We start from the raw sequence: 15207 nt of genomic DNA, 5'->3' as shown, positions 1-15207 counted from the left end.
GCAGCAATTATGGAGCAGAGTAAGTTATAATTTTCCTTTCTAAATCTAATAATTAAAGGTTAGTCTTTCTAACAGAAGGTGACGCTGGTTCTACAGAACATAGTTTGAACACAGGAATTCTGAGCATTGCCTCTGCTTTCCAAAAGTGTCTGGAGATGGGTCAGTTCCTTTTCTGAATTATTGCATGAAATAGCATCACCATCTTCAAGATAACTTTAAAATTACATACACAATAGTTGGTGCTGAAGCTATAGACAGAACCTCTAAGCCCTTCAGCACATATTTGGTAAGAACATTTATACTTACAGACAGTAAATACTTCTCTGCTAAAATATATTTTTCAGTAGCTTGTTTTACAATAATTCATTGATATTATAACATGGTCAGAAATTTGGGGTAATTGGCACAGCTATAAGTTAGTTGAGGAAATGCTGGCAAGGCTATGAAGAACTTTATGGGTCTTCCAACGTTTAAGTTGTGAACTATGTGCTTAACACTAGAAGATCCATGCTCAGGGTAACCACTTTCTTGGCTTAAGTGTCATACAATACTCAGATTTGAAAGAGTGAAATATATACACAGCCTTAATACTAAAGGTTTGGTTATACCCATGATAAGGGAAGATATTAATTACAAAGGAAAAGAAATTATTATATTGGAAATTTACTAGTTTTTATAAATTTCTTCTCTGCCTTTGAGTTACCCATTTTAACTCAAGATCCAAACTGGTCTAGCAAATTGGTAGCTCCTAAAAGAGTAGTTAATATAGCAATTTAGCCAAATTGTTTAGAATTTCAAGTCAGCTTTTACTAACTGAAAAGGTTAACTGATTTGAAAATCATTTTCAGTATCTTTAGATGAGGCTGGTAAACCATGGCAGAATAATAATGTTTTAGGGACAAGTGAAGCACTTATTAATAAATCTGATCAGGTATAATATCTTTCAGTATAATGTCTTTCTCAAGAGAGTTGACTATTTTCCGAAGAATTGTTTCTTCTGCAACTGGTAGAAGATAAAGGTCCCTTGACACCCTAACTTCCCGTTTTTAATGAAAACATATCCTGCTTAATGAGGAAGATCAACATCCTTTGAAATTAAGAGCAAGTGCATGTACTTCCAGTGACAGCTCAGGGCATGTAAAGCCTGAGCTTCAATACACCTGGGCTGCCTTGTCTTTATTTATAGCTAGTTGATGGTGGTAACTTGTTTCCTACTTTAACAGTTAGCTTCATTTCATTAATGTTAAAAGTGCGATGGGAATGCAGGGGGAAAGACAAATAAGGGCTTTGGGCCTTGGTGACTAAGGATTTTTGGAAACCTGTGCTTAACTAGACAAATAGAATGTCATTAGACCAAAATTTTTTTTGAAATCGAGTTCACCACATAATGAAGATAAGGAAACAGCAATGAGAATATAAGCAGAAGAAAAGATAATATAATCAGTTGGGAAATTAGATATGAGATTGTTAACAATGCAGGGACAGGCTCTAGGACTAATTAGTATGAATGACCCAACTCTTTATGAAACTCCCAAAAGGTTTTTGTTCAAGTTAATTAGACCCCTGTGAGAAAAGTTGTATATAAACAACTTATAATTATCCTGAAGATGCCTTGAAAAATGCTGATTGTTAAGATGACTCTAATACTTTTGGGATGACTATTGAAATATTGGCCCAACAAAAGAAATTTCCTTGAGCAAAACATGAATATGATCAAATCTTTTAAATATATGATTTCTTCCCTTTTCTAAACTTGTCTATTTTTGACCTGTGGTGGGAAAACACAATTGAATACTTTTACAATTTCAATGTAAGTTTAAGAAGGTAAAGTTCTTCAGTGTACCTTTGAATTCTAAATTCAAAGATTTCCCTACATTAAAATACTCTTTATGATGATGATAGATATGGGTTCATCCTAAATTTTAATTTCCCATCAACAAAATGCATTTATTAATCACTTATTTACTAGTGCTAATTTTTAGTTGATATTATTTGGTGCATTTGAAGGTATGACAACTGCATTTCAGTAAATGCATTCTGTAATTTAGGCAAGTGAGCCTGGATTTCTTTGCCCAGTTTTGTGATCAGTGAGTTTCCTGTATTACATGACAATTCATGTTTAGGTTGTTCTGATCAATTTCATAACAGAATGAGGATATTATAAAATAATGATAGAATCCCTCCTGGCATTTCATATTTGTGTGAAGCAACTGCCATTTCATCTTAATGTCTGTAAAATATTTTGCTTCAGTGGTTGAATGGTCTACTTCCATTAGAATCTTTCATTAGTCAGGAACAATTGAAAATACATAATTAGTTCTAACTTGGAGATTAAATAACACTTATCCATTGACCAGATATTAGAAAGCAAAGGAAATTATGCCTGATCAATGAAATTTGACCCCATTCTTGGTGATATGTAAAAACGTTCTAGAATTTCAAATGGAATTTTATAAAACTGACTGCATACTCACGTCTCTCTATTTTCTCTTGATACAACTTAAGGGATACCTCAGTCCTTTGGCCAGCTCTGTGGGCATGACCACATGAGTGACAGCCAAATTAATAGATCGTATCATTAGTTATTTCTTTACTATCTATTGAGTGCCTACTATGTGCCAAATGTGAATCTCTGAAGAGTCTCCTCCTTCATAGACCATGCTGCTTTCTGGGCAAATGTTTTAAAATTCTAGAAATTTATGTAAGATTTATATAATTTTCAAACCAACATTTTAATTTCTAGGCATTTATAGTAACACAAGGAAATACAGGTGCACAAACATGAATGTTCAAAGATTTTCATCCTTGTTTATAAACAACAAAAAAGCAAAACCAACAAATATATCCCACAGAAGAACACTGGTAAATAAGCGATCAGTATGTTAAAATCTATACAATGAATTTCTATGTAATGGGCCAAAATAACATGGAAATCTATGTAATGGGTCAAAATAACAATGTGCACCTTTGTACATTTATAAAGAAAGATCTCTGTGATATATTAGTGCAAAATAATAGTATACAATTTTGCGTGCATTTATGTACACTTAAACAGAGAAAAGGAATGAAATATATTCCATATGCTAATCATGTCGAATGGAATCAGTATAAAATAGTAATATGGTTCCTGAAGTCCCACTGCCTGAATTTGAGTCCTGACCCCACCCATTTCTAGCTGGAATAATCTGAACTGTATACTGCTGAACCCCTAAATGTCTTAGTTTCTTCATTTATACAATGAGCATCATAATAGTAAGTACCTACATGCTTGTTTTGAAGAATAAATCAGGTAAAACATATAAAAAGGATTAGAATAGTGCCCTAAATGCTAGCCTATAGGAAGCATTGAAGAGTTTGCAATTATTACTAAAATATCAGGGTAATAAGATTAGGGGAGATTTTTATTTTCTTTCTTTTTTTCTTATTCACATTTTCCAAAGTTTCTATGTGATACTTGATTCAGCTGTTGATATTGAAGCTCTCTCAATCATGTTAGGAAAACATGCTACTCAAAAATCTCTTGCAAAACACTGAAGAAATAGATAGATATGATGCTTGTTCATTTTCCTGATTTTTGCTAGTTTGGGCTCATTTGGAAAGCAAATGTTCTTATTTGTTATTTGTCTCAGAACCAGCAAAATTTGGTAGTATTTTGTCTTTGTTTAATAATATTTACTCTGCAAGGCACTGAGGGAACAACAGGTGTAGTCCTGTTGACCAGAGACAAGTGGTTTTCTATGATTAGCATTTAGTCCTATAACTTTAGTGTTGAAGATTTGTATTACAAAATAGGGACTATCAAATTACTTAAAGATCCAACTTAATGTTTCAGAAACAGAATGTTGGAATTACTCTATCCCTTTCCTGTCCATCTTTACTTACAACCTGGGACCTCTAACTTGGAACTTCTGAAAGAACCTGGTGAGTCTTATACATAAATGTTGGTAGCAGCACATTGATTTTCATTATTTTGCATTCATTTAAATGCAAAAACAAAGAGCGAGTATTGAACAGAGTTATTTCCTTTATTTTCATTTCAAACACTGTATCAAAGATAAGCAGATTTTGGAAACAACTACTAATAACTAGTTTTCCATGCCTTTATCTGAAATTGAGAGACTGGATTTTTAAAAATATGAATATTGCAGGTTGTAGTAAATTATAAAGATACAATTTGCAATTTTAAAAGTTTATTTACAGTTGAGTTATTGTTGTTTTTAAAAAATACATACAATTCTTTAAAAGAGAATATAGATGATTATTTGAAGTCCCTTAAATGTGATCGAGGAACTCTCTGGAACTTGAACTGCTTAAAGACCTAGGGGGCTATTGATTCAAAGCAACTATTTTTTAGTTTTCCCGCTTTTTAACTTCTTCCTCATGAGCTTCAGGCTGTCATTAAGGGAAAACTCTTCTTGTAAAGTAGGACTTTTATTGATTTCAGGAGAAATTTTTAAAAGTTTGCTGAATAAACTCTTCCTTGGGTTCTCAAGGCACTTTTGCATATGATATCCTTTATAATTTTACCACCTTTTGTTTGGATTATTATAGAAGGAACTGAAGCATTAAGTGGAAGCCCACTTCCAAACAAATTCTATGAATCATGTTTTCATGATTCCAATCAATATTCACCAAAACTAAAATTTGTGAATATGCTGTCAAAATGTTGAAGATATGCAATAGATGTATTTTACAATTTTGATTGTTACATTGGTTCAGAGCTTAAATTCTTTTAAGGCTTTATTAGATAATTTGAGGTCCCAGGGCAATACAATAATGTATGGGTCTCAACTGATTCTAAAATTGAATATACATGTGTGGAAGTAAATGTAGGCAAATATTTATACAAGGCTAGGGTCTAATGGGTGTAATAAATAATACTCTTGAAATCTGATCTCCTTGAAAGCTGTGTTCTATAGCTCTTTACCATCAGTTAAAGTTCTACTAATTCTGTGACATTTAGAATTTATTCAGGATGATCAAAAGGTTGATGAACGCCTCAGTCTTCAAGTATCATTCACCTCACATGGGTCAGTTGTGTCATCATCTTGCAGAGGAACTTCTTAGCTCTTTGAAGGACTTGGCAGTTCTCATAGCTTTAGTTTGGATGTTGAAATTCATTTAAGTCTTATTTTTCTGTATTTATGGAGCTTATATACAGGGGCTAGACCATAGTTTATTTAATGCTAAACAAGAGTAGAAAACTTTTCTAAAATATTTGAGAGAATCCTGGTTATTAGCTACAGATTATTATGAAATTGTGAATGGAAAAGGCTGGCAGAATTGGTAGTCACCCATGTGATAAGTTTTGAAATTTGCTAAAGGTTCTACCCATGCAGGAATGTTCTGCTGAATTGTGAAATGTTTATTAATTGAACCGTAACTTCATAGAAACTAAAAGACTCCTTATACTTATTCCAGTGCATGACACATATATAGTAGGTGCTAATAACCATATGTTAAATGAATGAACAAATGTAAATTAAAAAGGAAAGCCACCCAATTGAAGTATACTTCAGTATTATCTGTGTACCTGTCTCTGCACAGTAGGCTAAAACTCAATAACTGTTAAAGAAAAAAAGAAATTGAGAAAATAAAATACTAGATACTATTTTTTACAGTTCTTTTTAAAAACTGATTATACATAGACTGCAGAGATACCAATCAAAATAAACAAAATGTTATGCAGTTTAGTTTATATGCTTTAAAAACAAATTGTTGAGATTATTATTTTTATGATATTATAAGTATCTCAATACTCATGTAACTTCATGGAGAATTGGAAGGTTGAATATGCTGAAAAAGTAAAAAGTTTTACAATTAAAATCATTCTTTCCAAATGCTATAGAGTAGGTGTTCTTTTTTCCTTTAAAATGAAATGTATCTTTAATCAGATAAGAATAGGGATTTTCACTGATTTGTTATTTAGGAAGTTTTAATTTTATTTTCAGCCACAACATTCTTTTATAATTACATATTTTTAAAGTAAGGCTAGAAATATCTGAAAGATTATGGCCACCAACTTATTTTGTGTAAGCTATTAGTAAAATGTGAAAAATGTTCAATTTTTTGGAATAATTTAAGAGTGGTCCACACTTTGTGTCTTTCGTGAAAAATAATGAATACTTTTTATGGTTGTTAATTTTTTTGCTCATGTTAAGGCTATAGTCTAAAAAGTCTGCACAAAAAAGCTTATTCTCCACATCATTATTATAACTCTACATAATAATTTATAGCTTCAATGAATATCTGACATAGTCATTGAGGTCTATTTAACAAGATAATATATAAATAGTAAAAAATGTAGATATTGCAGTTTTCCCTGGGGTATATGGTAACCTACTGGACTCAAATTATCACCCAATTCTTTTCTTTTTTTTTACAATTCATGCATAACACATGTACATAGTTTGGTGATACACATGATTATTTAATACATTCATGTAATTTGTAAAGATCAAATCAGTTCTTGGGACGTCCATCACCATAAATATTTGTCTTCTCTTTATGACAGAACCATTTCCATTCTTCTCTTCTAGCTATTTTGAAACATGCAATAGATTATTGTAAACTGTAGTTACCCTGCTGGTCTATCTAACACTAGGTCTTATTTCTTCTGGCAACCCATATATTTACATCTTCTTTTCATCTTTTCTCCTCCCTGCCCTTCATGGCCTCTGATAACCACAAATCTACTCTTTGTCTTTGAGATTAACTTTTTTTTTGCTTTCACATATGAATGAGAACACACAATATTTATCTTTCTGTGCTTGGCTTACTTCACTTAACAACCTCTAGTTCCCTCCATGTTGTCACAAATGACAGGATTTCATTCTTTTTTAATGGCAGAATCATATTCCATTGTGCATAATATGTGTCACATTTTCTTTACTCATCTGTTGATGGGCATATATGTTGATTCCATATTTTGTCTGTTGTGAATAGTGCTACAATAAACATGGGAATGCAGATGTCTTTTTGATACATTCATTTCCTTTTTAAAAGATATATACCCAATAGCAGAATTTCTGGATCATACGGTAGTTCTAGTTTTAGCAATTGTAAGGAAACTTCATACTGTTCTGAATAATGTCTGTACTAATTTCCATGCCCACTAACAGTGTTTAAGGTTTCTCTTTCTTCATATCATCAGCATCTTTTATTCCTGTCTTTTTGATAGCCATTTTTAACTGGGGTAATATCATACTTCATTGTAGTTTTGATTCACATGTCTCCACTGAGCATTTTTCATATGCCTATTGGCCATTCGTATGTCTTTTTTTTGAAACATTATCAATCTCTTAACAGGTCAATCTAGCTATTATTGTTGTTGCTAGATTTGTCTTTAGGACTTCATACTAGATTTATTTATTAGTGGATTGCATACAACAATTATATTATTATAGTATTCTGGGTTTGTCCTTGTACTTAATTTTACCAGTGGGTTTTATAACTTCCATTTTTTAAAAACACATTAGTGTCTCTTTGTTTTAGATTGAAGAACTTCCTTTAGAATGTATTGTAAGATGGGTATTGTGGTAGTGAATTACCTCCACTTTTGCTTGTCTGGGAAAGAATTTATCAGTTTTTTATATTAGAACTGTAGTTTGTTGAATACAGTATTCTTAGCTAGCAATAGTTTTTCTGTTTCAGCACTTTGAAAATGTTATTCTATTTTCTCCTGGCATGTATGATTTCCATTGAGAAGTCTGTTGCCAGATTAAATGGAGCTTTTTTATGTTATTTGCTTTTTTTCTCTTGTTGCTTTTAGGATTCTTTCTTTATCCTTGACCTTTGAGGGTCTGATTATCATATGCCATGGAGTAGTCTTATTTGAGTCAAATCTGTTTGGTGTTCTCTGACCTTCCCTTACCTGGATATTTATCTTTAATCAAGTTTTGGAAAGTTTTCTGTTATTTCCTTGAATAAGCTTTCTACCCTTTGCTCTTGCTGACCTCCCTCTTAAACACCAATAATTCTTAGATTTGGTCTTTTGAGGTAATTTTCTATATCTTTTAGGTGATCTTTCTTGCTTTTCATTCTTTTTTCTTTTTCTTCTCCATGTATTTTCAAATAGTCTGTATTTGAGCTCACTAATTCTTTGCTCTTCTTGATCCTTTCTGTTGAGAGCTTCTAATGAATTTTTCAGTTCAGCAAATATATTTATCAGTTTCTAGATTTCTGTTTAATTTAAAAAAATTATTTCAATCTCTTTGTTAAATTTCTCTAATAAGTTTTCTGGATTGTTTTCTTGTGTTATCCGGGAGATCACCAAGTTTCTTTAAAACTACTATTTTTGGTTCTTGGTCGAAGAGCTCACCAATTGCTGTTTCATTAGGGTCAGTTGCTAAATCTTTGCTTTGTATGCTTGGGGAAATCATGGTTCCCTGTTTGTGGTTGTTACTTGTGGATGTACATCTATGTCTTTGCATTGTAAGATTAATTTGGTCTTATTTAATTATTATTTTATTTATTGTTGTCTTCTCTGTCTTGTTTCTTTTATTTTTTTATTGGATATATTTGCTTATAGGTTCTTTACTGTCAGGCAACTGCCTCCTTTTCAGTTCTAGATGGCACCTTAAGCCCAGATTTGTCTCAGCTCTAGCAAGTGTTTGGAGTGCTACTCTTCCCAAGTGCAGGAAGTCCCAATGGGGATATCTCAGCAGTGGGATAGGCTGGCAAAGGTTTGTGCCCATGCTCCTGGAGTGTGATGCTGCTTAAAAGCCACTCTTATTTGGCCTTTGGCCAAGTTGTAGAGCAGTTTCCAGAGCTGGAGATAGTAGTCCTGCATCCCTACTTTGTCTCTACCTGTCCTCAGGGATATTTCTCCTTTCAGGCACTAATGATGCTTCTTATGGGCCAGGGGAGGGACAGATCTCCTGTCAGAGAACCCAAGATGGTGAATAAGCTGTTCATTCACTTTGATCTCACTTTTCCAGTGTCAAAACAGTGATTTTGGGGAGTATTTTTTGCATACTTGGTGCCAGGAAGAATGTGGAGTGAGGCATTGTGGATGTGCCAATTTTCTTACTGCCTACATGAAGTTTTTTCACTTTTTTGTGGCCCCAAGAACTGACTTGTGTTCATAATTTTTGTGTTTGAATTCTGATATATTTCTGGTAATAATCTTGGCACCATATATTTGTTTATGGTTTTCTAGGGGGTTATGCTAGCTTGCTTCTATGCTGCCATTTTGGGACTGGAGGTCCTCAATTCTTCTTTAGAATAAAGAATTATTCTTATTAAAGGAAAAAGAAAAGGAAATTAGAACATAAGATATAAGGCAAGTTATGATTTCTATCCATTTGCTTAAAAAATTATCTATCGATTTCCTTTTGAAGCCTTGCCTTTTAAAGCAGTATGGTATAGTGATTAATAGTGAAAGCACTGAAGTTACTCTAATTAGGTTAGAATTCTGGCTTTGCCAGTTTCTAGCATCAAATCTTATCCAAGTTACTTAATTGCACTGTGACTCAATTTCTTCATTGGGTAGAGGGGGGATAATACCAATTCCAACCTCAAAGTGTTTAGATAATGCTTGTCAAGTGCATAGTGTACCTCCTGGTGCTTAATAAAATTGAGCTACCATAATTAGTCGCAACTTCCTACATTCATATAAATTTTAATGCATAATATACTAAAAAACATGTTGTTTGATTACTTAGCTTTGGTCCTGTCCTAAAGGACATATTACTGTAATCACAAGACATACCCCATCACAACATTGACTGACTTTCGCTATCACATTGTAAATTCAGGAAGTGGTAGTGAGGTTTATGGTCTTGTGTAAATACAATAACTGTAGCCCTTCGTGGAGTCTGCTATTTTTGCTATTGTCACTGTTATCCTGCTAGAGACCTTGACTCTGCCTTTTGCTCTTCTATTTTGATACATTTGGTAGGTCACTCTTAAATTGATATTCCTCAAGTGTTCATTTTACTGATCATTGTAAAGCTTTTGTAAGGAATCAGACCCATGGCAGAAACAGAAACTCTTTTGTTAAGAGAAACACTTTAAGAGACTTTTTCAAAAGAAAAAAAGCTAATAATGCTCTACATAATAACCAACTCTCTGTGTGGCCTGGTGCAAACCTCTTCAAAGCTCTGGGCTTAGTTTCATCATCTGTAATCCTGAAGGAAAGAATGAAATGGCCCTCAAAGAGATAAAAAGTTAGAAAATTTCCTCTTTCTGGATGGCTGCTTCTCAGATATTAAAGACATCTCTACATAGTCATTGGCAGGAGAGAGGAGGGATCCCCTAAAGTCAGCTCCTGGCAAGATTCTTTATTTCTCTCTACTTGCCAAGTTGACAGCCTTCAGACTGTTAAGACGGATCTCATTATGTATTTAAGCTGTGTCTACCTCAGTCTCCACAAGACACCTAGGACTTCCAGGGCACCTACGATCACTAAAACCCCACTCTATATAATTTTGTATATCTTCTTTTCTGATGTCACCCCTCAACCCTCCCACTCCTGAAATTCATCCATTATGCTCCCTGAATTCATAGCCAGCAAAAACTCAGAATCCTTAACCTCATCTGAATGTTTCCTTCCCCTTCCTGGCCTAACTGAAATCTGTGCCCTGAAGACATTTCTTCCCCTGCCACCCTTTCAGGTGGTGCTGGTTTTTTTTCCTCCCATGTCTCATACCTCTGAGACTGGTGGTGGGGTGGTTTCCTCCTTGCTCCTCATTGCTGTTTCCAAACCATTCTCCCTTTGTCTTCCCTAGCATGCTCAGCTTTGAATCTCATGTCATCAAACTATATCCTCTCCTTATAGTAATCTATTGATTTGTATCTATTCTTGCATAACTTTAAAGAAATGTAGACCCTGGATCCTTGTCAATTTCTCTAACACTAATCTTTTCATAGTTTTTGGTGATATTTATCTTGGATAGATATCATCTTTTAATCCATTCACTTTTCTACTCCTTGAGCTCTTTTCCTCCCATGATTTTGCCCTCCATCATAATACATACATTCTCCAATAGTTATGGTCTAGAAATACTTCCAAATTACAAAAATCTTTGTAATACTTCCAAAATCTCACTTTGAAGAGCACTACTGTTTAACCAGACCACCTATATGCTGACAATTTTTAAAATTCCTACTGGGAGCCTGAGGCTCCCGGTGGTTACAGTAGGCCCAGATATCAAGTTTTTAATTTCTTCTCTAGCTAAACAACATTCTCTTGTAATTTTATCCAGATCATGGCTTTAAGTACCGTTAATAGGCTGATGATTCCACAAGTTTATCTCCAGACTGGTTATTCTCCAAAACTCCAGCTCATGTTCAACTGCTTAATTAAGGTTTCCACCTGGATTTTTAATTTTTAATAGGCGTTTCCAACCTAACATGTCAAACTCAGGAACTGTGTATGTGTTGTTCTCTCTGCCTGGAAAGTTTTTTTTCTTTGGAGATTACAGGCATCAATCCATCACTCTTTTCATGCTTTGCCCAAAGGCCTCTCTAACAGTAAGGCCATCCCTGACTACTCTGTCATAGGCATAGCCACATCCTCCAGACCTATCTACTTCTCTTTCTTTGATTTCTAGCATTTACGATATCAAGATATACTGCCTATTTTACTTATCTGGTATCGTTTGCCTCCTCCTGCTAGAATATAATCTCCATAAAGGCAGTTAGCATTGACTGATTTGTTCATACTAAATTCTTTAGAATAATGTCTGGCACATAAAAAGGGCTTACTATATTTTGTTGGATTAACTAAGATACTGGCATTTTATTTTGTAAAAGTGTTGTACCAATTATCATATTTTTTCTACTTAATGAGGAAAGTTACCTAATTTATTAGAATAAATATTTTCATCTGGCTCTAAGGAGCTCAAGTATGCTGTTTTCATTTTTAATAAAAAATACACCGGAAAAAATCATCAGTGTGTTTTTGTTTCATTGTATCTTTTTCTGAGAATATGGTGAACAACTCTGCAAAGAAAGACTTCTGAGTACAGAATACTTAATAATGCTGCTTAAATATGAAAAAATAATTTTTAAAACATGACCAAACTGGCAAGAAAGTGTAAATAATTAAATTCAGAAAATAAAAGAAAGCTATATTACACAGGGGTTTAAAGTTCTTTAGAGTTTGCTTTCATGGCTCATACGTATTTCTGGTGGCCTAGAACTCTCCTAGGAATAAAAACAACAACAAAAAACTTAGCCTTTTTTGGAATAAGTGCGAAGTGGTGCTGAGAAGAATATATATTCTGTTGATTTGGGGTGGAGAGTTCTGTAGATGTCTATTAGGTCCGCTTGGTGCAGAGCTGAGTTCAATTCCTGGATATCCTTGTTAACTTTCTGTCTCATTGATCTGTCTAATGTTGACGGTGGGGCGTTAAAGTCTCCCATTATTATTGTGTGGGAGTCTAAGTCTCTTTGTAGGTCTCTAAGGACTTGCTTTATGAATCTGGGTGCTCCTGTATTGGGTGCATATATTTTTAGGATAGTTAGCTCTTCTTGTTGAATTGATCCCTTTACCATTATGTAATGGCCTTCTTTGTCTCTTTTGATTTTTGTTGGTTTAAAGTCTGTTTTATCAGAGACTAGGATTGCAACCCCTGCATTTTTTTGTTTTCCATTTGCTTGGTAGATTTTCCTCCATCCCTTTATTTTGAGCCTATGTGTGTCTCTGCACGTGAGATGGGTTTCCTGAATACAGCACACTGATGGATCTTGACTCTTCAACCAATTTGCCAGTCTGTGTCTTTTAATTGGAGCATTCAGCCCATTTACATTTAAGGTTAATATTGTTATGTGTGAATTTGATCCTGTCATAATGTTAGCTGGTTATTTTGCTCATGAGTTGATACACTTTCTTCCTAGCATCGAAGGTCTTTTCAATTTGCCATGTTTTTGCAGTGGTTGGTACCATTTGTTCCTTTCCATGCTTAGTGCTTCCTTCAGGAGCTCTTGTAAGGCAGGCCTGGTGGTGACAAAATCTCTCAGCCTTTGTTTGTCTGTAAAGGATTTTATTTCTCCTTCATTTATGAAGCTTAGTTTGGCTGGATCTGAAATTCTGAGTTGAAAATTATTTTATTTAATAATGTTGAGTATTGGCCCCCACTCTTCTGGCATGTAGAGTTTCTGCCGAAAGATCTGCTGTTAGTCTGATGGGCTTCCCTTTGTGGGTAACCCGACCTTTCTCTCTGGCTGCCCTTAACATTTTTTCCTTCATTTCAACTTTGGTGAATCTGAAAATTATGTGTCTTGGGATTGCTCTTCTCGAGGAGTATCTTTGTGGTGTTCTCTGTATTTCCTGAATTTGAATGTTGGCGTGCCTTCCTAGGCTGGGGAAGTTCTCCTGGAAAATATCCTGAGGAGTGTTTTCCAACTTGGTTCCATTCTCCCTGTCACTTTCAGGTACACCAATCAGATGTAGATTTGGTCTTTTCACATAGTCTCATATTTCTTGAGGGCTTTGTTAGTTTCTTTTTACTCTTTTTTCTCTAAACTTCTCTTCTCACTTCATTTCACTCATTTGATCTTCAATCACTGATACCCTTTCTTCCAGTTGACCGAATCAGCTACTGAAGCTTGCGCATGCGTCACGTAGTTCTTGTGCCATAGTTTTCAGCTCCATTAGGTCATTTAAGGTCTTCTCTACTCTGTTTCTTCTAGTTAGCCTCTTGTCTAATCTTTTTTCAAGGTTTTTAGCTTCTTTGCAATGGGTTCGAACATCCTCCTTTAGCTTGGAGAAGTTTGTTATTACCGATCGTCTGAAGCCTTCTTCTCGCAACCTGTCAAAGTCATTCTCTGTCCAGCTTTGTTCCGTTGCTGGCGAGGAGCTGCGTTTCCTTGGAGGAGAAGAGCCGCTCTGATTTTTAGAATTTTCAGCCTTTCTGCTCTGGTTTCTCCCCATCTTTGTGGTTTTATCTACCTTTTGTCTTTGATGATGGTGATGTATAGGTGGGGTTTTGGTGTGGATGTCCTTTCTGTTTGTTAGTTTTCCTTCTAAGTCAGGACCCTCAGCTGAAGGTCTGTTGGAGTTTGCTGGAGGTCCACTCTAGACCCTGTTTGCCTGGGTATCACCAGCAGAGGTGTAGAACAGCAAATATTGCAGAGGGGCAAATGTTGCTGCCTGATCCTTCCTCTGGAAGCTTCGTCTCAGAGAGGCACCCATAGTTGGAAGTAAAGCACTCCTCAGCAAATGTAAAAGAACAGAAATTATAACAAACTGTCTCTCAGAGCACAGTGCAATCAAACTAGAACTCAGGATTAAGAAACTCACTCAAAACTGCTCAACTACATGGAAACTGAACAACCTGCTCCTGAATGACTACTGGGTACATAACAAAATGAAGGCAGAAATAAAGATGTTCTTTGAAACCAATGAGAACAAAGACACAACATACCAGAATCTCTGGGTCACATTTAAAGCAGTGTGTAGAGGGAAATTTATAGCACTAAATGCCCACAAGAGAAAGCAGGAAAGATCTAAAATTGACACCCTAACATCACAACTAAAAGAACTGGAGAAGCAAGAGCAAACACATTCAAAAGCTAGCAGAAGGCAAGAAATAACTAAGATCAGAGCAGAACTGAAGGAAATAGAGACACAAAAAAACCCTTCAAAATATCAGTGAGTCCAGGAGCTGGTTTTTGAGAAGATCAACGCAATTGATAGACAGCTAGCAAGACTAATAAAGAAGAGAAAAGAATCAAATAGACACAATAAAAAATGATAAAGGGGATATCACCACCAATCCCACAGAAATACAAACTACTATCAGAGAATACTATAAACATCTCTACGCAAATAACCTAGATAATCTAGAAGAAATGGATAAATTCCTGGACACATACACCCTCCCAAGACTAAACCAGGAAGAAGTTGAATCCCTGAATAGACCAATAACAAGCTCTGAAATTGAGGCAATAATTAATAGCCTACCAACCAAAAAGAGTCCAGGACCAGATGGATTCACAGCCAAATTCCACCAGAGGTACAAATAGGAGCTGGTAGCATTCCTTCTGAAACTCTTCCAATCGACAGAAAAAGAGGGACTCCTCCTTAGCTCATTTTATGAGGCCAGCATCATCCTGATACCAAAGCCTGGCAGAGACACAACAACAAAAAAAAAAGAGAGAGAGAATTTTAGACCAATATCCCTGATGAACATTGATGTAAAAATCCTCAGTAAAATACTGGCAAACCGAATCCAGCAGCACATCAAAATATTTATCCAC

General features: G+C 34.9%; 1 protein-coding gene across 21 annotated transcripts in view; it reads left to right on the top strand.

The window, feature by feature from the left end:
- Positions 1-15207, top strand: part of IQCM (IQ motif containing M) — a 464883-nt gene that overhangs the window by 130343 nt on the left and 319333 nt on the right. For all 21 annotated transcript variants that reach the window (XM_054683879.2, XM_054683878.2, XM_054683880.2 and 18 more), the window contains one exon: positions 3833-3921. In XM_054683879.2, coding sequence (XP_054539854.1) covers positions 3833-3921 — 89 coding nt within the window. The remainder of the gene's footprint in view (positions 1-3832; positions 3922-15207) is intronic.

Source organism: Pan troglodytes, chromosome 3, assembly GCF_028858775.2.
Source record: "Pan troglodytes isolate AG18354 chromosome 3, NHGRI_mPanTro3-v2.0_pri, whole genome shotgun sequence".
Taxonomy (NCBI): domain Eukaryota; kingdom Metazoa; phylum Chordata; class Mammalia; order Primates; family Hominidae; genus Pan; species Pan troglodytes.
Note: the sequence above shows the minus strand (reverse complement) of the source record. Positions and strands in the feature narration are given on the sequence as shown.